General features: G+C 36.8%; 1 protein-coding gene across 2 annotated transcripts in view; it reads left to right on the top strand.

Annotated features, from left to right (window-relative positions):
• WTAP (WT1 associated protein) overlaps positions 1–13884 on the top strand; it is a 41051-nt gene extending 27167 nt beyond the window's left edge. For both annotated transcript variants that reach the window (XM_032772640.2, XM_032772637.2), the window contains exons 5-8: positions 578–705; positions 5140–5318; positions 10264–10418; positions 12661–13884. In XM_032772640.2, the coding sequence (XP_032628531.1) occupies positions 578–705; positions 5140–5318; positions 10264–10418; positions 12661–13244 (1046 nt within the window). In that variant the 3' untranslated portion in view covers positions 13245–13884. The remainder of the gene's footprint in view (positions 1–577; positions 706–5139; positions 5319–10263; positions 10419–12660) is intronic.
• The last annotated feature ends 10315 nt before the right edge of the window (positions 13885–24199 follow it).

Raw genomic sequence — 24199 nt, 5'->3', positions numbered from 1 at the left:
CCAACATATCTAATATAAATGTTTTAACATTGTATGTTTGGTTGGAATGAAACTTTTAAATGTGATTGGATTGTCAGCTCTGAAGTTTTTGTAATGTCAAAATGTGACCGTGGGGTTTTGACATTCCAGCTTGAGTATTGTCTAAAAACAGTGCTGCTTAGAAATTGAGCACAATTGCTGAGAATGCACACTCCTCACCTGTGCTGGTTTCTTTCTGAAGACCTTGCCCTCCCTTAGTACCAGTGCAGCTCCCTGGGTGATAGCAGCAGAGTTGGAGTGCTAGTGAAGAAGAGGCACAGGCAGTGGCTCGTTTACACCAGTGCTATTGCAGGTGCTACTACTGGTATTGAACATGATAGAAAGTTTTTTCAAAAAAGGACTAGTAGAAACTGCCTAACGGACTCACAAATTTAAAATGGACTCGAGAATAATTCCAGTATCTAAACCTTGATGGTTTTTCTTTAATCTACTTTAAAAGCAACCAGTTTATGCTTTCTAAAGTCACCATAGTCTTTGAGCTAGTCTGTTGTAAACTAGGCTATTAAAGTTTGTGCTTTCTGTATTTTGTCATTATTAGCTAATGATGTAACTGGATTGAGAGAGTCTGAAGAGAAGCTGAAGCAACAGCAGCAAGAGTCTGCCCGAAGAGAGAATATCCTGGTGATGAGGCTGGCAACTAAGGAACAGGAAATGCAAGAGTGTACGGTAAGTATTTAATATTCATTAGATGTCTTAATGTTACAGGAATATGTTTTCAGCTGAGCATGTACTGCATATTGTTAGTATCTTGTGGGGGAAAAAATAGGATCAGAATCTAAAGAGTAATGTAATGATGGAAGAATATACATTAAGTTAAACTACACCTCTACCTCAGCATAGCCAAAAAATCTTACTGAGTTATAGGTGAAACTGCATTATATTGAACTTGCTTTGATCCACTGGAGCGTGCAGCCCCGCCCCTCCAGAGCGCTGCTTTACCGTGTTATATCCAAATTTGTGTTCTGTCGAAGTAGTGATATATAGCAAAGACATTCCTCTCCTGATGAGTACCACTAATTCAAGTACTGTTACATTCATAAACAATTCTGTACTTTTGCTGCTGCTAACCTGTTACATGAGTCTATTTTCATAATAGTTTATCAAATATATAAATGTCAAATAACTTCTTCACTCTGGATATGGGAGCAGACTTTGGAAGTCAGTGGCATTTTATCTTTAAGCACCAAGAATCAATGTCTACTGCTGGAGCTTCTGGTCTGACATTCATATTGGTATTGGGTTACTGGTTTTTTGTTATCCTTCCCCCTAATTCAGATTGGGTAGACAGTGCAATAATTTTAGGAAAGGAGGCTTGGATTTTTTTTTCTGATCAGAATTCTTTTGAAATTTAGCAGCTCAGTGTTTCTTTTCCCTCAGAGTTACGCTTCCGTTGCTCCTCTCTTTATATTTAATTTTTTTCTTTCTACTCTTCTGTGCCCTCCCCCCCCCCTTTCTGATTTTATTTTTTTTCTATCTTTAATTTGGCCTCTGGGGATTTCTCTTTCCTTGTTTTGGGATTCTCATTTTCTCCTTTTTACATGTTTCTTCCATATCAACTCTACCTTTCTTACCTAGTCAAATATGTTTCTTCAGTGAGCAGCTCATGAGAGAGAGAGCACACTGTAAAATGCTTCCTAATCCTCAGGGTTCAGTGTGCCATCCGTCCGCAGTGCACTCCTAGGTTTCTGTTCCCTATGCAAGCAGGTCCTAAGCTCTGTTGAACAGTTTCACAACCTCCTTCCTTTCTCCTCCTCCTTTGGGATCACAGAGGTAGCAGAAGTAGTAGTGTGAAACAGTATATCTGGCTTACACTGCTGGTGCAGAGCCACCAGTGAAACATTGTCGCAGTCCTCTACTCATGCTGAGAGAGTTAAGAAATGAGGAGAGGGTTTTAAAATTTTTTTTTCCTTTTCCCCCATACTCTTATTTACGAGTGAATGACTTCAACAGTTTTTCTTGTAAAGAACGTTATTTTCCGTTCAGAGTTTTGAAATACATACAGAAATAATTTTATCTTGTTAGATAGTCCGATTAAACTTTTTCTGCAATGAGTCTGCAGAACATAGATCAATTGTTGAATTCAAGTGTGTGTGTATATGGCATACCACTGAGCTTGAAAGACGTAATTATCCAGTAGCTGTAGATATGAGATTACGCATTTTGATAATCATGTAAATCCTTGTAATGGTGCATCCTTACCTTGAGTACTGCTCCTTTGTGTCAGGGTGCAGTGTTCCCAGGGGGTCCTTGTCTTTGGCTGCGGCTTATTATTTTCTTGGCCCTGAGATGGCCTCACTCTTCTTCTTTGGCCTGGCTGTCCTGCCAGCTTACACACAAGTTCACTCCCCTTCTGGGGTAAGAAAAGATCCAACTGAAAGCCCAAAACAAATGCTCAGATTTATGATTCTTCTGCCTTCTCAGGCTCTACCGAAGTACTCTGCTTCTTGGCCCCTTCTCCTGGCCCCTGTGGAGTTTCTTGGTTTTTCGTGTCTTGGTTCTGCCCCAGGATTCCCCTATTGCCTCCTTTCCCCAGGGACTCCGGCCACTTCACTTAAGGCTCAGCCACCGGAGTCTACTCTGTTCCCTGTGGGTTTCTTAGCCCCTCTTCCCCTTCTGAAACACTGGCCCCAAGACAGTGTCCCTGGATGCCTGGCCCCTTCCAGGAGCTCACCATAGGCATTCGCTCTACAGTAGAGCTCTGCTCTCTAAGCACAGCCAGCCCCAAACTACTGGGCTGCGCATGCAGGAGTATCCTATCTCCTCTACAACATCTCCCCTGTACTGCATTCTCAGCTGTATTTAAGTCCTTCTTGATTCTCTGCAGCTGGGTCACTGATTAAGATACCATATCACCATTAGCTGGTAGGTCAGGACAGGGCTGAGCCTGGTTTGCCTTAGAGACAGCCAGCCTGTGACAATCCTGTGAGGTTTTCTTGGCTAGGGTTTTGGGTTTTTTTGTTTGTTTTTAACTCTTTCAGAATTGATTTTTGCAATGCACTCTGAGGAAGCTTGGTATGTTTTAAATGACGTTAGAAACCTGCTTTTGTAACATTGGAAGTGAAGTATTTTCATAAATAAAGTACAGTACTGGCAGCATTATATATGAGGGGGAGCAAATGTAAGTGAAAAATGGGTTGAACGCTGGGGTTTTGTAAACAAACAAAACAAGTTAGTACGGTCTCACTCTTTAGAAGAAAGATGAAGCCTGGTTAGTGCAACGTTCTATGTAAAATAATATACTGTGTGGATTAGGTAATCTGGCAAAAATACAGTATGACACCACAGGGCATTCACTAACTTTTGACTGTTTAATTTTGCAACTGTAATGTTCTTATAGTGTAGTTTTGTATATAGTGTGTTTTATATAGAGGGGAATATGTAATAAACGTTCTTGGAAAGAATCTTTGAAAAAAGGCTTTGTAATAAATTGGCTGACAGGTTGAAGTTTGTTTGAAAGATCTCCTGTAAACAATTAAAATAAAACTGATATTCTTGTTGAAGTCCAAGTGAAACAGTGGATATCTTAAAGTTGCATAATTAAAATAAAATCTAATCAGTCAGAGTTTAAACTGGTTTCAGTGACTAAATCTGCCCCTGGGTCTTCACTGCTGTTTTCAATGGGAGTGGTCTTTCAGTAAGATTTTTTTTTTTTTTTTAGGGGGTGAGGTGAGTGTGTGGGGGTGTGTTTGTTTTTGTTTTGTTCCCTGTTTCTATATGAAAGACTCCTTTAGTAGTATAAACTGACTATACAAAGAGAAAAGTCAAGCTAACTGGACATGCGGTTCTGTCAAATGCACAAAATAAACTAAAAAACCAATTTTTTTTATCACGTATACAAAGCGGCCTCAATCCTGCAGGCAGATCCTTCACTTCAATGAAACTTTACTTGCCCCTGCACACCTACCTGCAGTATTGGGGTGTGTAAGTGACACAGCAATTAAAAATCAAACAGAAGTGTAATTTTTAAAGCTTATGTTCCTTTCAGCCTGTGAAACTCTTAATTTACTTTATTGCTGTAATCAAGAAACATGAGAGAGGCTTAGGAAGCATATTAAACTGAATTTAATATAAACAGATTCTGCCTGTGCTAAGGAGATGTAATTTTAACAAATAGATGGATTTAGAATTCAAATACTTCTGTTTAGCACCCCCTTTAAAGTAAAATATATAAAGATCTGGTTTTTAGGTTGAAAGAATTCACACTTCCAAAAATGCATTTGAATGAATCATATTTAAATATGGTAACAGTAGTTCTATAATTAATTCATGTGCTAAAGGAAAATGTGTAAACTGAAAGTAAATACAAATCTAACCATTATTCTAACAAGGATTTTATTACTGGATTGCAGATTCTGCAAGAGAACCTAAATACAAGCAAAAGCCCTTGTTTTTTTGTTGAAGTATAGCTTACATTCATTTAAAACAAGATGATTAAGTTTCATACTCATAGCAAAACACAGATTTTCGACCTTAGCTTTCTGATGTATAATTTTTTTTAATAAGAATACTGCAAGTAATATGAATCACATCAAAGGTGCCTATTTGTGGTCTTCAAAAACACACATGAGGATTTCAGACAAACAATTTGGAAATAGTAAGAACCACTATTTATTTGTCAACAATAATGTCATCACTCTGATTTGGCCTACTTTACAGCTATATGGAAACTATTCAATTTCAAATTTGACTCTGGGAAAACTGTGTGTTTTTGATACTCTTCCTACTTGTAGTCACCTTTCAAAAGAATACAAACAGTACAAAAGTAGAGGATTATAGTAACCTAAATGCTACCCTTATTATGCAAACTAAATTGAGGTGGTATGTAGAATTAGATTTGGGAGAGAGGAACAAATTGTAACCTTCAAATTTAAAGTAAATTGAGTTGTATTTTTTTTCTATTCTGGGTTCATTTTCCTACTGCTTATACTTTAGTTAATACTGCTATCTGCATGTGAATTTAACAGTTACAATATGGAAGAAAAATGAGCTTCTTTTAACTCCATCAGCAGAACAATATGGCTTTTTAACTCTGGCCATTCTGTAATCATTGAAGCTTTTAAAATTATAAATGAGTAACAGTTTTTCTCTCGTTTTATGCAGAATCAGATTCAGTACCTCAAGCAAGTCCAGCAGCCTAGTGTTGCCCAACTGAGATCAACAATGGTGGACCCAGCCATCAACTTGTTTTTCCTAAAAATGAAAGGTGAACTGGAACAGACTAAAGACAAACTGGAACAAGCCCAAAATGAACTGAGTGCCTGGAAATTTACGCCTGATAGGTAAACAAAACAAATACTCCCCAGTCAAGACTTCCCTGACAGTCTCACTGCGAGAATGCTATGGTGGGACAGCCAAGTACTCGTTTGCACACCAAGACTCAGACGTTTTGAGCCAAAAAGCCACATTCTTATACTGTCCAGCTTGTAATGCTTAATGTAAAACTTACCAGATGAACCTTGTGTTTCAGCTTTTTCTCCCCCTTTGCTTCAGAGGCCTGACGGCGTCGGACTATTCTGAAGAAATGGCCGCCTCTGAAAATTTTTTCCTTTCTAGAACATGTAGACACGTGCAAAGTGGTTCTATTTGAAGAAATAGAGGGAGAAACAGAAGTCTTAAGTCTGTGGCACACTGTGTCTACAGACAGTTTGGAGGAGAGAGAACCTAGAGATTTTAAATCATGAATTGAACATGTAAAATTCCAGTAAAATGTAAAAATGGAATATGCTTTGCTCTTAACATTTGAGCCTAGTGACTTAGAGACACTATAAGTCAGTTTTGCCAATAAGACTGTGGACTTCCTGCTTGTTCACTGAACTGCTGGGTCAAAACTCAAGGAGGTGAATTTTGCATTAAAGAGTTTATTTGCTAACCAGCTTTAAATAGCCATGAGAGAGTGCTATTTCATATTGCATCAGTGGTAGTGTACACTTTTGACTGACTGTTTAGCATTTGAGCTATATAGCATTTCACTGAGCCTTAAGTCAATATGATTTTAAATAACGGATTGTTCTCTGGATGGTTGATGATACTGTGGACGCACAAATAGGACTGTATAAAATACAGGTACTATCTAATTGCAGGTTTTAAATTGTTTGAAGCAATATATTTGATCACAACTAGAGTGTATGATGAGGAAAACCTAGTTGTGATAAGTATTTCACTGCGTGTTTCCATGCAGAAATTAGAATTTTTCAAACTTCTATTCTGAGAGCTGATCTCAAATGCTCCATATATAAGGCACACATAATGGCAACTGTCTTCAGTGTTGGTGTGGGGTATTTTTTTGTTTCATTGTATGCCTGTTTTTTGTATTGCACTTCTATATAAAATGTGCCTTGAAAGAGTTGTTAATATAGAGCTTAAGGAACATGACTGGTCATACTATTGTACTGTGAAACTTTTGGGGTAATGAACGAGAATGTTACTTTTAAGATGTCTCGTTCTCTGAAAAAGGGAAGACCATATTCTTAAAAAAATAATGCATGCATCCTTCTGGCTGGAATCAATCAAGGAGCTTTGCTACTCTATTGATGCCTTTTTATAATGTTGTCCCAAGTTATTTGCAAGAATAGTAATATGGGACAGCTCAAAGTGGACATTTGAGATGTGTAAGTGTGCAGAGAAATGTGAAATTATGTGGACTGGTATAGTGCTCATGTATTTTTAGCCAATTTGTCATCAGAACATTTAATGTTCTAGATATAGAGTCAATCGGGCACTATTTCATGACTCTGTCTAACACTGTGGAAAGTTCAGTGTGACCACATAATTTAAAAAAAAACAAAAAAACAAACCTACCTAAAACCCCAAATCCACCAGGTTCAGTTTTATGAAAGGTAATGTATTCTACGGTGGGTAGACAATAACTGCTTATTGTTGAAAATGCAGTTTTCATTAAGATCAGTTTAAGTGAGTTGAATTAAAATTTAACTGTTATGTGCTTCAGATGATTAATGTGTGAGAGAGAGAGTAGTGTGCTTGTATAGGCTTATTGTTACCTAAGCAATGGATTTACATCAAAAGGAAACCTTAAAATTTTTAACTTTTTTTTTTAAAAAAATTATACATATATTGAACCTACTTTGCTGTGGCAGTATTATGTAAGGTTTTAGTGGTCTAGCATCAAAACAAAGGTAAGACTTTCATTAGTGAACAATTCTGTTAATGTATTACCAAATTTGAAATTACTGTTTACTATAATATGCAGTCAAAAAAGCCAGCCATGCTGATTGCTTGGTTAATTTGGAGTTTATAAATCAGTTAATTTATTTAGATAAAGGGTGCAGAACTGTCCTCTGGATCAAAATGTGTTGTGTGACACTGAGGTGACAGATGTTTCCTACCACTTTGTCTTAATTTCAAGCAGAAATATTTAGAAATCTTTTTTTGCTAAATTTTATATAGTCTTGATTGGGGAGTTTGTTGTGTTTAAATGCAAGTGATAAAAGAGAACTGAACAATATTCCCTAATTCAAATTCTGTGCAATTTGAGTCTAATCATGGTGCAAGTATATAAATACACATTAGATATGTGCTGGAAATAGAATGCAAGGAATCAACAATGTATTTCTAGTCTGTTTGTTTAGTTATTTAGGGAACTCTTTTATTTGTCATTGGGTTCATGATTTTATTTTCATTGGTAAAAGAATAATGAGTCAGACTGCTCAAGCTATAAAGAGTTTGTAGAAATTTTCATTTATCGTTTCACTAGGAACTGTTTCCCATTTATTGTCTCACCCTTGTGTATAACCGCTCCTATTTCATGGCACCTCATCTCGTGTTTGAAAGAGTTGATGATGTCCTTCAAAATCGTAAATTGTTCTGAACTAACAAACACATGTCTGCTCCAATACCACTGCAGGCCCAAGTTTATCATCAAGCCTGGGACTTCATTGTAGTAAATGCATACAGCATTATCCTTGCTGACAGATGTTTAGAGGGGGAAGGAAGTGAGTGGTTTTATTAAGCCATTTAAATCACCATTTAAACATTCAGTACATAATACGCATTTTTGTTTACATGTCAGCAGAAACTTCACTTACAGAAAGCTTACTGCTACAGATGTTAGTCTTTTGAAATTTAACTGCTTCCATTTTTACAGGTTTTATAGTATGTGTTCACATAAATTTGTTAAACATACAGTTGCAAAACCTGGTTCTGTGACTTTATCAGAGTTATTCTAAGATTTACTGCCTTTTAATGCTTGCATGTATTATCTTTTATTACATAATTCAACATGCAAGGTAGGTTTGTTCAAACTCAGTAGTGCAAAATGTTTAGACAATCTTGAGGAGAAAGTTAAATTGCATTATAGGTAACTGTGCAAATTCCTATACTGGTAATAAAAGCAGAAGGTTTGTTGTGGCAGGAACAGACATTGTGAAGAAATTAGCAGGCATTCTAGAATTGTGCAAAGCTTCTGAGGTTGTTAAGGCAACAGTTGGCAATGGCTCTTATGAAGACATTACATGATGATAAACTTTTGAAATCTGTAGTGGTAATAAATACAGAATAAAAGTTTACCAGTAGCAGGAACTTGGAAATTCCTAAATCATTGCCTATCTGCCTAAAAGTTTTTGCAGTATCTGTCACATTGGTTTAAGTCCAAAGTGGTCCTAGTTTACACAGAATAAATAAGCATCCCATAGAAAAAAATTATCTTAAATTGTATTACTTGTATTGTATTAGGTCAGCACAACTCTAAACTTCAAGGACTTGGCATTGGACATCACATCAAGATAAAAAACAGGTTGCTGTATTAAACACATTTGCAGGCTTCCAGGACTTTACACAGCCAGATTCCTTTTGGAGCAGCCCATCTGAAAGATGTGGGACAGTCAGTTGGAAGATTTTAAATGGGACAGTTGGCAGAACTTTAAAAAATCTGAAGTGTTAAAAGCTTGAATGCTTAAGCAGTAGCTAATTAAGAGATTATTTGAAGTGACTTTTGGCTGGGCACCAGTTTTGCTGTGGTTGTGAAGCATACTAGCAATTTGTTTTCCTTTTTTTTTTAATATGCAAAATTTCATTCTGCCCTTGTAACTTTATTATACGCTCTCAAGCTGACCTCCTCAGGTTTGTTACCTAATACAAGTCCTGATGTTCAATCACAAATCTGATTAATTCTGTTTTTCCAGGCTTTCATTTCCTGTGGAAAAAGAGGACTGCTTCATTATATATGTTGCTGAACCTCAAAGAAGGCAAAATATTTGTGGTTACTTCCCTAGCTTTGGCAGACCAACAGCGTTAGAGGGTGCTTTAGCTATCAGTTTTTTATTTTGTGATGAAATAAACATTATTGCCTATATATTAATTTGCATACTAGTTCCTATAATGCTCTACATTGCAGTTTTAACGTGAAGATTTAAGATATGCTTGTGTTCCTGATTTTGCAAAAAGCAGAATATCAAATCTGCTTTTTCTCTATGAAATACTTTTGGTCTGGTATTTCCTGGCTTTTGATCACCAGATACTCTTAAAGGGACACTTTCAACTTTCAAATCTGGTTAAACTAAAAAAACAACCGCCAAAAAAAGCTGCTTATACTTGCTCCTGGATCCCCCTGCTGCCTTGTATTTTTCAGCTCCATTTTCTGTTATCTCCTCTCTCACTCTGTGAAAGAGACAAAGGAGGAGCTTACTGTAGCTATTGGGGAAACAACAAAGCAGTGTATATAGTGTAGTCAAAAGTACAAAATTGGAAAAATTTAAATATTCATTCAGGTACATTAAGTAAGAAGTTTTCATGCTGATCAAAAAAATCATTACATTCAGTATTCTCCAAACCTGACAAATAAATAAAAGCTGAATAGCTAGTAAAATATTTTTATTACATAAAGTGAAAAGGAGCACTTTTAATGTTTGTAACTCACTGTCTGATTACCAGGCACATACTTAAACTTTTTTTCTTCCTTTGAGAATGGACAAATGCCAGATTGTGTCTTGATAGTCCAGATGTCAGTAATCAAAAACATTGTGGCCATTCGTATTTACAGTAATAGAATTTGCCTTTCGCTTTTACGGAACAACGACAGAAGAAGATCAACAGACATTGGAACAGCATGTGGTAACTATAGGGAGACTTTCTGCTATGACAATTACCTTGAGGCACAATGTTCCTTAAATTGTGACATGCAGAAATCACATCTCCTATCTCTGTTGTAATTGAGGAAGATTACAGAAGGTTTTATCTTCATTTTGTGATAGATGGCTCTTTCCTTTGCAGCCAAACAGGCAAAAAGTTAATGGCGAAGTGTCGAATGCTTATCCAGGAGAATCAAGAGCTTGGAAGGCAGCTGTCCCAAGGACGCATTGCACAGCTTGAGGCAGAGCTGGCTTTACAGAAGAAATATAGTGAGGAACTAAAAAGCAGTCAGGATGGTAAGGGCTTTTTTAAGAAAATGGAAATTGCCTTGCATTTGCACTGGCTTAATTATTTAATCTACTGGTCGTGTGGCTATTGTAAATTTTCCCGTTACTGAGCACGAGACACTTTTTTTTTTTTTTTTTTTTTTTTTTTTTCTTTCCCAAAATCAAAGGGACAACGTCAGGTTAAACATACCTTAAAAACTCTTATCTGTGGTGCTGGTTGCCATAGATTACTAAAACAAAAAGATTAAGACTAACTTTGCTGTCTACACTGGGGTGAGAGTCACTTTAAGGTGACGAATGAAACTATTTTACTTTTTGGGTCTGAGCACAGTATTATGCACTTTTTGGACTGCAAATACTATTGAACTGTCAAATCTAAAACTCTTAATTTTTATTTATTTCATGCAAATATTAATGGGATATTTCATAGTCTCACTTCATTTGCTAAAAACAGCCTTTTAACAATACCTAAAATAAATAGAAATCTTCACAGCAGTCTTTTTACATTTCAGTGACTGTTTACACAAATGTCTGCAATATTCACAATCCAAATATTGCAGCATTTATTAGTGCCTCTGAACCTGCAAGTGAAACTACCTGTGAACCAACCACTTTCCCCATAGCTGAAATGGAAGAAAAATTCCTAGCCTACTAAATTTCCAGCCTTTAATGGTTCAGAGTTTGTAACATAAGTCAGGAAATTACTTTTAAATTTATTGTCCTGAGCATGACCCTTAGACTTTTTTATAAAATATTTAAAAAAAAAAAAAGTTTAGGAGTTAAGTCTGATACTGTCCCTGAATCCAGTTGCAAAAAAGGAAATCTAGATGTTCAACAGGACTGTGCAGTTTTTATTTGACTTTGGCTTGTGACATGATGCACTTGTTTTTGAAGATAGGATTATCTGTTTCCTTTGTGAGAGAGCTCATTGTAGAATGGCAGGATCTAGGAGAATTAGGGAAAACGGTTCTTCCAATTGTGGCATCAGTTTGCAATATGTTACTGAAATTAAGACTACTTTTTTGGTTCCCCAAATTAGTGTGTTAAATCACCCAAGTGACTTTTTTTCCTTCTAAATTTATCAAGTTGGTAACTGAGTCAAAGGAAGCGAATGTTCTTTCAAAAATTGCCTCTGCAGATATCTACTTTTGAATATGATGCAGTATTACAAGCTTCAGAATAATTTAAAAACAACCATTGGGGGTATGAGCACAGCTTCCCTGCAGAGTCAGATGTTTTTAAGTGAGATTATAGAAGCCCTGAGATCTTAACCAGCCCACAATTCTGTTCTGTTCCACCCATGACCATTCATTTTCTCTTCTTTTTTAAATTTCCTTTATAGCTGCGAAGACTGAGTTAGAGTTCTGAAAAGTTCACTTTTTGAGATACTTTGTTTATAAAACATCAAAATAAAGTAATATAGACTGCATGTTTTGCTTTGTCATCTTCGAGTTAATGTGCAGTTTAATGTAAAAAGTGACCAAAGGTTGCACTGTGAGATTCCATATTTCTCTTATTGACCTGGTCAGACTTGCTCAATTTGCCAGTACAATTTTTTCTTTCCCTGACTTGCAGTATTGCAATCTCAATCCAGGCTATGAGAAGCAAGCTGTTTCTTTCTTTTGTTATACATCCATACTAAAAATTCTACAGTTGGAACTTGGTTAACAATTCTCTTAATGATGTGCCAGTCAGACTGGAATCCATCTCTCTCCTGTTGTACTTGTTATGCAGGGCTGAAAGGAGGAAAAGTAATTAAAACACTTAGTAGTAAACTAATGATTCTGAATACCTACAAGTAGCCCATATATTGCATCAGTGTGTACTTTGCCGCCTCCCCCCCCCTTTTTTTTTTTTTAACAATAGCAGCTAATCTATTATGCTGCAGGTGAACTTCACTTCCAGGTACACATTTCCTACTAATACTTTGAGTTCAGCTATTTCCCAGCATGTATTTCTACACACTCCATTTGTCCAAGAATTGATTTCTCCACACAAACCCCTACCCTCACCCAGTATCTGTTTTTGAAAAAGTATGTAGATGGCAGTTTGGAATTTAGGGTTTCCTCCACTTAAAACATTGCAACATCACACGTTTCGCAGATGCAACAGCTAAAACACAGACCTCTAGGAACTTGAGCATACAAACCTTTAGTAATAACTCTATCTGCATAGGGTTTTTATGTACTGTTTTAGGGTCCAGATGTGTGAGCTATTAAGTGTGTGCTCCAAATGTGTTTTCTCTACATAGAATTGAATGACTTCATCATCCAGCTTGATGAGGAGGTAGAGGGTATGCAGAGTACCATTCTAGTTCTTCAGCAGCAGTTGAAGGAGACCCGCCAGCAGTTGGCTCAGTTCCAGCAGCAGCAGTCCCAGGCCTCAGCCCCAGGTACCAGCAGGACTCCATCTTCTGAGCCTACAGACCAGGGAGAAGCCGTGGGTAAAGACTGCAGCCGTCTGGCTAATGGACCGAGCAACGGCAGCTCTTCCCATCAGAGGACGTCTGGGCCTGGATTTTATAGGGAGGGTAGTGGCACAGAAGATGACTTCCCAGCATCTCCAGGGAATGGTAATAAGCTCTCCAACCACTCTGAAGATAGAACTGTCAGAGGCGGTTGTAGCTACATAAACCAACTAAGTACTGGGTATGAAAGTGTAGACTCTCCCACTGGCAGTGAAAACTCACTCACTCACCATTCAAATGACACAGACTCCAATCATGATCCTCAAGAAGAGAAAACAGTGAGCATGAAAGGTAATAGAACTGTGGGTTCTCGTCATGTTCAGAATGGTTTGGACTCCAATGTAAATGTCCAGGGTTCAGTTTTGTAACATTTTTTCTGCAACACTTTTATACAGTGTCATTTAAATTGGGAGAGGATACTGTCCAGAAACCGTTTAAATTAGTGCATACTCGTCACAGTTTTGCCTTTTTGTGGGTTTTTTTGCTTCAATACCTCTGCCACTTTGGAAATTTTAACAGTTAATTACGTTGAACGTTGCTAAAAGGACATTTGTGTAGGCTCAAGTTATTTTTATATGAGTTAATGTGAAGTTGAAAGTGGAAATTATTTCCACAGAGTATAACATAAATGATGTCTGTACAAATCTGTGTATATCTAGAACCTGTGCTGTGTAAGGGCATTCTTACTCATACTGTTATATTTACACCACATTCAAAATTTGTCATACTAGCTGTGGGTTTATGACTGCCAAGTTTGCCCAGTACAGTAGTTTTATCACTAAAGGATGGACTTGTTGAAGGAGTCCTGTAGTAGTTCCAGTGTTAATTAGTTTCTTTCCACCATTCATCTGTGCATTTCTCCTTAGGTGGCCGAATGTTTAAGAAGTTTGTGTGCATAGTTACTCAGTTTTAAGAACTGTTGTATCCTGTTTATGCATATTGCTCTGTGACTCCAATATTCTCTTACCTGTACTGACCAAACCTAAATAAAGACTTTTAATAATGTAATTTATTTTAGTCTGCATTGGTTTCATATGATGTATTTGTATACAATGCATTTTTATTGTACGTGTTTTCTGTTGGGTTATTTGCCCACTACCAATCTACATAGTAAAAAATCATGCTGAAGACTCAAGTTTGAGACCTGTGGCATTTTGTTTTCAATAAATAAAAATAAGTTCTTGTAGTTTAATTTCAGGTTGGCTTAGGGGCTGGAGAGTGTGCTTATCTTGTAAATTCATTTTGTTGTCACCAAATGAAGTGACGATACCATGCGTGAAGAATTGATATTGCAGACTTCATGGTGTCATATATCAGATTGTTAGCAAGGTATAAATGTCTTGTGTGTAAATTCACAAAGAATTAATTTCTTTTTATAGTTTATTCCTGGTTTCATTATAATTAACCTTGAATTAAAGCAAATCTGAAACTGCTTTAAAAATCACTTTATATAGTCAGATAAATGTGTTCTTTAGTTACAAATTCTTCGGCACATGAGTTTCTGGTGACACACAATCTGCTTTACCAATTTAAAGGTGGCAGTATGAAAACGAGGTAACTTATCTAGTGTCAATGCATTTCTAGTTAAAGGTTAAAATTAAAAAATTTTTTAAAAGGCATGGCAGTCACTTATCTGGTGGGTTTAGGGTTAATTTAGAGTTAAGAACCAAAGTGCTTTAGCCATATAATTGTGTTGATAAAATTAACATTTTTATAAAGTTATCAATCTGTTACTTGATTGTTTTATGCTGCTGGTGCATAGCTGAGGCAAAAAAAGGGAAATGCTGCCAGCTTTGCAGCCTACTTGTGGAAGGACTTGCACTTCTGTTGCTGTAAAGCAGTACTTGTAAGCCATGTAGATTTTTGGAAACCATCTTTTAACCAATTGCTGTTAAAAGAAACTGTCCACAATCTATTTTACTGAATTCTTATAAGAATAAATGTTTTGATATTTTGTTTAGTATACTATGGACTCCACATTCTTCTCTAGATTACAGTACCAAAGTGTCTACAATAGCAATATCAAGAGATGAGGGGATGGGGATGGAGATAACATGCTATGAAACAAAACCATCGATGTAATAAACTGCAGGTCTCCTGTTAGACATCAACATGAAATATAGTAGATCTCAATAAATGAGTTAAAAGTAGCTTCAGATACACCTGCATTGCATCCTCAAGATATTTTTGTGGTTTGATGGAGAATTTTTTTGTTGCTTGTATCTGCATATTTCACAGCAACTAGGGAAACTACAGGTAAATGATAAAACTGACTGCACCGTGCCATCAAATATTCAGAGTAAATATATGAAAGAATACCTTTTCCTCTAATCTTCAAATTACAGCAATATGCTGTTTTTAATTGATTTTCAAATGTGATTTTTAATTGACTTTGTTCCTTATATAGTTATCTACATTGCAAAATAATGCATTCTGATATTGAATATTAAAAGCATTGTTTCATTTAAATTGCCAGTTTACATTTTAAAATCTTTTTAGTAAAAATGGGAAAAGTCATTTTATATGGTATGTTTTTAAATTAACTTTATTAAAAAGATAGCATGGAGTAGTTTGACAGCATATAGGCGCTCTCTCCATTCTAGAGCGGATAATACTAACTTTGATAAAACTTGTAAGTTGCATTAGTAAACTTTTTTCCTATGCCAAGGGTAAGCCAAGTGCTATTCAAATACCTGTTAAACGGAACTCTTTCTCTCTCTATTCTCCACTTGCTACATATTAATTGTTCCAATATCCAGAGTTTAAAAAAAAATTAAAATTAGTATCTAGCCTATATATCTGAAAAAATCTGAGCAGTTCTGCAATCCTTATGTTGGTTAATGGGAGAAAAGTTTGATCTATTTTGCAAAATGGCTTGCTTATTGGAACATGTTTGTCAGAATGCAGCACGCATGGCAGGAAATGCGGCAACGTAAAAGGTAGACTGTCTAAACAGTTTGAATATTAAGTATGTGTGGATATATAAATAGTCATAATTACCAAATTTTAATGACTTCATCAACATACAAGTGAAGTCGCATCTTAAGTGTAGATGTTGTGTAATCTCACTGCCTTTGTTGTGAATGTTGGGGTGAAATCCTAGCCCCACTTAAGTCAATGGCAAAATGCCCATTTACTTCAGTGCAGTCCAGATTTCACTCTAGATGTTTGTGTATACAACTGTTTTTATTCTACATCCTTGAATTGCCAAACAGTGTAACTGGCTCAGATGGAGTCATATGACACATTGCTATGCTGTCCTAGCAAATCCTAAACTGGCGACCTCCTAGATGCTATGGTACTACGCATCCTAAGTAATGGGGTTACAAAACAAAGGAGTAACTTGTCAAATTATGCACAGAATACAATTTATGATCCCTATATGGTGCCCTCCACTTGGATTTTTTGAAATGATGCTTCATGTAGCATCCCTGGCAGAAGCCAAGTATAACATGCTGGCTTATATGTTTCTTGATGTATTTATGGGGCATAATTGACATCTAGATTCTGCAGAATCTAAAATCTTTCACTTTTATTTTAAAACAAACTTCAACTCGTGTTGGCTAACCATCTTCTAATGTGATCTAAACTTGTGGCAGTGTTTCTGCAAACAACTTTAAGGGTGTAGAGGCATGAGCTCTCTTGGCTATTGATGCTAGCAGGCTTCACAGTTAACTCCCAAATAACACATGTCAAACTACCTACTATCTAATTATTTAGCTGATAAAGGAAAAGGCGTTGGAATGAAACAGTGGTGGGGAGAGAATGAATGGGGTTGGAATTTGAGTAGATGCATGGAAGAGAAAACGGGGGAAAACAAAGCCTGAAAAGATCAGTAAGGAAGAGAATAGAAATAGCAGGTTCAACATAACTTAACAATGCACCCAATGTCACTGAACACACTGAACCCATATTCCTAATCACTTGAAGACTCAGATTTTCCAGTTCACTGAGGCCACTGGATGTTGCTATAAATAATAAAATCAGAAATGTAGTGCTGGAAAGGACCTTGAAGTCATCTAGGCTTTTCCCCTCTGCTTAGGCAGGATTAAGAATACTTAAACCAGCAGTTCTTAAACTGGGGCTCATGATCTCTCAGCGTAGTCACAAGGTTATTACATGAGGGGGTTGTGGGCTGTCAGCTTCCACCCCCAAACCCTGCTTTGCCTCTAGCATTTATAATGGTGTTTAAAAAAAGTTTAATTTATAAGGGGGGGGGGGAAATAGGCGCACTCATAGGTTTGCTGTGTGAAGTCACCAATACAAAACTTTGAGAAACACTGACTTTAAACTATCCCTGACTGTGTTTGTCTAAATCTGGTGTTCTCAAACTTTTTTGTGGGGGAACCCCTTTTGAAAATATTACAGGCTGTGATGACCCTCAGACTATGCCACTGTTACTTCTGCATGGCTGCTGGCAGCAGTGCTGCCTTCAGAGCAGGGCACCCAGCCAGCAGCCACTGCTCTCTGGCTCCCCAGCACTGAAGACAATGCAGAAGTAAGGGTGGCAATACTGTGATCCCCTCTTTTGGGTGAATACCCCCTGTTCTTAAAAACTTCCAATAATGGCAATTCAACAACCTCTCTGGGTTACTAGTTTCAGTCCTTAACTATCTGTAGTTAAAGTATTTTCTGAAATCTAATCTAAAACCCCTATGCTGCAAATTTAAAGGGAATTCTACTCCTGCCTTCAGTGGACATGGCGAACAATTGATTGCTATCCTCTTTCTAATGACTTTTTACATATTTTAAGATGTAACGTCTTCACTATCCCCTGCCATCTAAACTAAATGTCCATTTTTTTCCCATTTTTATTTGGTCATGCTTTCTAGTCCTTTTATCACTTTTGTTGCTCTCCTGTGGATTTTTGCCAATTCATCTCTCTCAAAGTCCAGTGCTCAAAATTAGGCACAATACTCCAGTTGAGGTCTCTCTCTTACTGAGTACAGAAGAATAATTACCTCCACCATTTACATATGACACTCCTGTTAATGCATCCCAGAATGACATTTGCCTTTTTTGCAGCAGAATCACACTGACGTACTTAATTTGTGACCCACTCTACCCCTACAGATTCTTTTCTGGAGTGCTGCTTAACCAGTTCTTTCCCATTTTTTGTTTGCTAAGCAGTGCAAAATAGGTGTAAATCAGCTGATGCCTCAGAAGGGAGAATTCCGTATGTAGGGAAAATCCCTGCTGGTGGAGAGACCATACTGACTTTTACATCTTATGTCAGCCTCCATCTTCATTGGTGTTAGGGGGTGAGGCATAACTCTCAACTCTGCTACTCCCAATCCTACATTGGCATACAGGATTTAGGCAAGTTCAGAGTACAACCATTCCTGCTCTAACTTGCCTGGCAACTGAGGCTCTGAAGGGCTGCAACTGGCTCGCTTTGGCTACTACCTCCACTATGTTCAAGTACAGCTCAGCCAGAATGGAGACCAACATCTTTATCCCTCTCCAAACTTAATTTACTCTTGATTTAATCTAGTCCAGTATTTCTCATCTAGTGGTCTGTGAGGCACTGAAAAATTTTATACAAACTAAGAGCAAGGAATCATCCACCCTGCTTCTGTGCACATCCTTACCCTTCTTCAAGGTAAGTATGCTTTGTCAACCCCTTGGAATACTCTCGCAAATCAGGGTTAGCATTGATATATTTTGTTCTTTTGTAGTAAACATAAGGGCATGGCGGAAAAAAGATGTTGAAAAAGGGCCCACCAACCTAAAAAGGTTTAAAAACAGTGGTCTAGTTCAAGCACTGGGGCTAGATATAGAAATTACTGGTTGAAGTTCTATGTCCTGTGCTATACCTAAAAGGTGAGACTAGATTACCGAAATTGTTCCCTGTGGCTGAAGAGCCTAACACATCTAAGAAATTCAACACTACCACCATAAGGCAGACTTTGAGACAAAGCAAACTATAATGACATTTATAAATCAATTCTCCTTCTCCCCTTGATTTTTTTTTTAAAAGATAACATACCAATAAATAAATACTAAAAAAGGGCAAGGCTATTTCTCTAGATAGGTATTTATGTGGCCCCTATCACTTTATTATCTGATTATTTTGTGCCACATGTGTTTCTTGATGGGTCAGTATGACCCTATATTTACAGTATTAATATTAAATGGAATAAATTTGAATGTCAAGTAACATCCCTAGGGGTGCTCCACTGCAGATTTTCATAGCAGTGCCTGTTTGGCCTGCACTTCCACTCCAGCCATCTTTGTGCCCCATGCAGAGGATATATAGAGCTGTGTAGATGAACTGCCCTGAGTTCCTTCTCAATCAGCTACCTGAGACAGAGCATCTAGTGTGCCACTTAGCTTATACCTGAACCATACGTTCTTAGTGTTAATTCGTATTAGTTTTACACCTCTTTGGGTTTAAGGGGTCCCTTTCCCCATCCCCTCCTGCCTGAGGGGCTTTTTCAGGGGTTGCATCGCTGAGGTGTGCAAAGATCCCTGGGATTCAACATAAGAATAAGAATGGCCATACTAGGTCAGACCAAAGATCCATCGAGCCTAGTATCCTGTCTATGGGCAGTGACCAAAGCCAGGTGTCCCAGAGTGAGTGAACCTAACAGGTAATGATCAAGTGATCTCTCTCCTGTCATCCATCTCCACCCTCTGACAAATAGAGGCTAGGGACACCATTCCTTACCCAACCTGGCTAATAAGCATTAATGGACTTAATCTCCATAAATTTATTGAGTTCTCTTTTAAACCCTGTTTATAGTCCTAGCCTTCACAACCTCCTCAGGCAAGGAGTTCCACAGAACTGTATGCTGTGTGAAGAAAAACTTCCTTTTATTCGTTTTAAACTTGCCCATTAATTTCATTTGGTAGCCCCAATTCTTATATCATGGGAGCAAGTAAATAACTTTTTCTCATTCATTTTCTCCACACCACTCATGATTTTATATACCTCTATCATATTCCCCTTAGTCTCCTCTTTTCCAAGCTGAAAAGTCCTAGCCTGTTTAATCTCTCCTCATATGGGACCTGTTCCAAACCCATAATCATTTTAGTTGTCTTTCTCTGAACCTTTTCTAATGTCAGTATATCTTTTTTGAGATGAGGAGACCACAATCTGTATGCAGTATTCAAGATGTGGGCATACCATTGATTTATACAAGGACAATAAGATACTCTCTGTCTTATTCTCTATCCCTTTTGTAATGATTCCTAATATCCTGTTTGCTTTTTTGACTGCCGCTGCACATTGCATGGATGTCTTCAGAGAACTATCCACAATGACTCCAAGATCTCTTTCCTGATTAGTTGTAGCTAAATTAGCCCCCATCATATTGTACGTAAAGTTGGGGTTTTTTTCAATGTGCATTACTTTACATTTATCCACATTAAATTTCATTTGCCATTTTGTTGCCCAATCACTTAGTTTTGTGAGATCTTTTTGAAGTTCTTCACAGTTTGCTTTGGTCTTAACTATCTTGAACAGTTTAGTATCATCTGCAAACTTTGCCACCTCAGTGTTTACCCCTTTCTCCAGATCGTTTATGAATAAGTTGAATAGGATTGGTCCAAGGACTGACCCTTAGGGAACACCACTAATTACCCCTCTGCATTCTGAGAATTTCCCATTAATTCCTACCCTTTGTTCCCTGTCTTTTATCCAGTTTTCTCAATCCATGAAGGTACTTTCCCTTTAAATCCCATGATCAACCTTAAATTTACTCAAGAGCCTTGTCACGGCTTCTCGGATAAGATTAACTCATCGAGTCCACTGGATCCCTGTCCTCTTTGTTGACCCCTTCAGACTCTAATAGATTAGTAAGACGTGTTCCCTTTACAGAAACCATGTTGACTTGTGCCAACAATGTTATGCTTCTATGTGTCTGACAATTTTATTCTTACTATTGTTTCAACTAATTTGCTGGTACTGACGTTTAGACTTCGGTCTGTAATTGCTGGATCACCTCTGACCTTTTTAATATTGCCTTACATTGACTATCTTCCAGTCATTGGGTACAGAAGCTGATTAAGACAGGTACAAACCATATGTAATAAGTTTCCGCATTTTCATATATAGTTCTTTCAAGAACTCTTGGGTGATGCCATCTGGTCGGGTGACTTGTTGCTGTTAAGTTATCAATAAATTCCAACACCTCCTCTAGTGACACTTCATCTCTTGACATTCCTTAGATTTTCACCTCAAAGGATGGCTCGCGGTTTGGGTCTCCCTAACATCCCAGCAATGAGGACTGAAGCAAAGATCATTAGTTTCTCCCATTACTTTATTGTCTTTAAGTGCTCGTTTTGTATCTCAATCGTCCAGGGCCTCGCTGTTTGTTTAGCAGGCTTCTGCTTCTGATGCACTTAAAAACATTTTGTTATTACCTTTTGGTGTTGGCTAGCTTCTTCAACTCCTTTTTGGCTTTCTTATTCCATTTTACACTTATATTTGCCGTGTTTATGCTCCTCTCTATTACCTCACTAGGATTTGACTCACTTTTTAAAAGATGCTTTTATCTTTGCACTGCTTCTTTACATAGTAGTTAAGCCCATGGTGGCTCTTTTTTTTTTTTACTTGTTTTTTTTAATTGGGTTATACATTTAAGTGTGGCCTCTTCTTAGGTGTCTATTGAAGTATACATGCAGCTGCAGGGTTTCATTCTAGGCACTGTACTTTTAATTTCTGTTTTTATCCTCCTCATTTTTTGCTAGTTCCCTTCTGAATTTAAATGCCATAGTGTTGGCAATTGGCTCTTTAGGTACTCTTCCCACCCCAGGATGTTAGATGTTGTTATATTTGGTCACTTTCCAAGCAGTCCTGTTATAGTTACTCTCTGGACCAGATCCTGTGCTCCACTCGACTAAATTGAGAATTGCCTCTTCCCATTGGTCCAAGAAGCAGTCATTTAAGTATTGAGAAATTTGTCTCTGCATTTCGTCCTGAGGTGACATGGCTATCCAAATCAATATGGAGGATAGTTGAAATCCCCCATTATTATTGAGTTTTTTATTTTGATAGCCTCTCTAATCTCCCTTAGCATTTCATTGTCACTATCACTGTCCTGGTCAGGTGGTCGATAATAGATCCCTACTGCTATATTCTTATTAGAGCATGGAATTACTATCCATAGAGATTCTATGGAACATGTGGATTCATTTAAGATTTTTTACTTCATTTGATTCTACATTTTCTTTCACATATCGTGCCACTCCCCCTGGCATGACCTATTCTGTCCTTCCGACAGAGCTGTAACTAGCTATTTTGCACCTGAGGCAAGAATATAAAATTGCGCCCTCCCCCCTCCATATAAATTCATAGTAGTTACTTTGTAAAAAAAAGAAAAATACATAAATAACAAGAATAATAATGATAATAGAACATTTATTTTAATAAGTTCCGTGTACAAAATCAGCTAATACATATAAGGTGTGCATCATAGTACATGTAACATACTATTTAAATAATCACAAATAAAATGTAGCTGTAGAACCATATCAGATACGATTCATGATTATTTTTCAAAATTGTACTTTTCGTGCTTTTAATGAGGCAAATCATTGATAATTGCATCAAAATTAATATTATTCGCTACTTCATGTTCTATTGACAAGATGGACCTATTTGTTAATCTCTCCTGATCCACGGTTGCTCAAAGGTAGTTTTTAATTAATTTGAGCTTAATGAAGCTTCTTTCACAAGAAGCCATAGTTACTGGCAAGCAAAGAAATATTCTTAATGCAATTTCAAAATTTGGATAAGATTCGGCCAAATTATATTCACTGAATCTCTGATGAAATTTTTGAGGCATTCAAATCGCTGTCATATTTGAGACTTAAATCCACTGCTGCTTTTTGAAGATTAGTAGTGTCCATTTTAACAAGCAAATCAGCCGAAAGAAAATCAAAATCAGAAGATATCTCATTTAAAGTTTCATATCTCCAATTTAACTCAACTATTATGGTGTCAAATACAGTTTTTATTTGTATTTTGAAAGATTGTTCAGCTGATAAATTAGAAGATTTCGTCTGCACACTCATAAAGTTGCTGCCTTTTTACTTTTTGCTTTCTGAATTCAATAAATTCTGCTGGTATTTCTATATTTTCAGCCGTTATTTTACAATCTTTAAAAATATTGACCATATCGTTATCGCTTTCATGCATCTCTTGTAAAATATTTCATAATCTGTTGATCATTTCACAAGCCTAAGAAACAGTGATGCCTTTTGCTTGTAGGACTTTATTCACTTTGTCAATATGAGTTAGGATATTACGCCATATGGATAACGTGCACAAAAATTCATAATTTTTTTTAAGAAGGCTATTAGCTGTTGATACTGCTTCTGGGCATTTCGATGCAACAGCGACATTTTTTAGAGCCTTGGTCACTTCTGTAATCTGCAAATTTAAGGCTTCAGTTGCATTAGCTCTTGATGACCATCTAGTATCAACATGACTTTTTAGTGATACTTTTAACATATCTATTAAAATATCCCAGCGACTGGTTCAATGAGGAAAAAAATGTGTATAATTTTTGTACAGTGGCAAAGAATGAAACCATAGTAGAATTTATGGAAGCCACACGTACTCCTACTAAACTTAGACAGTGGGCTGAACATGGTACAAAATTTGCTAATCTATTTTTTCGCAAAATGACAGCTTTGACGCCTTTTTATATACGTATTTTGTAAATATGATATATTGGTGCCATTATCATAGCCTTGGCATCTCAAGATCAAGCCCATCATTTTTGAGCTTCTTTATTATTTCTTCGGCTAATCCACTTCCCATTTTTTCTTTGATTTCAATGAAGTCTATGAAATTTTCTTCTATAGATACAATTCCGTTTTTGATTCTCGTATATCTCACAATCTGGGACATTTGCTCTCAATGAGATATGTCTGATGTGCAGTCTAGAAGGATAGAATAATATTTAGGTTTTTTTTATTTTGGATATAATTTCATTACAAATTTGGTTTGCTAGTAAGCCAATAAATTCATTTTGTATGGCCAGTGAAAAATAACTCACTGAACCTTTTTTGTGAGTTACGAGATGCTGTTTTAGTTGAACATCATAATGATTTATAAATACCAATAGATTAAGAAATATTCCTGAATTAGGGTTTTCTATACTGCTACGTGATCCTCTAAGTGATAAATTGTTTTTGGCGCAAAACATCACAGCATCAAAAATTATTTTTAGAATTTGTCTCCATTTTTGTTTATCAGTTTCAATAGCTTTTTGTAGTGCATCATTGACACATTCTCCGCTTAGTAATCTCTTTTGTAAGAATTTCTATTCACAGAAATTTTCATGATGATTGGTTGAATTTTCATGTTCCA

Source organism: Chelonoidis abingdonii, chromosome 3, assembly GCF_003597395.2.
Source record: "Chelonoidis abingdonii isolate Lonesome George chromosome 3, CheloAbing_2.0, whole genome shotgun sequence".
In the NCBI taxonomy this organism is placed as follows: domain Eukaryota; kingdom Metazoa; phylum Chordata; order Testudines; family Testudinidae; genus Chelonoidis; species Chelonoidis abingdonii.
The sequence above is the reverse complement of the archived record's forward strand: the minus strand, read 5'-3'. Positions and strand labels throughout refer to the sequence as shown.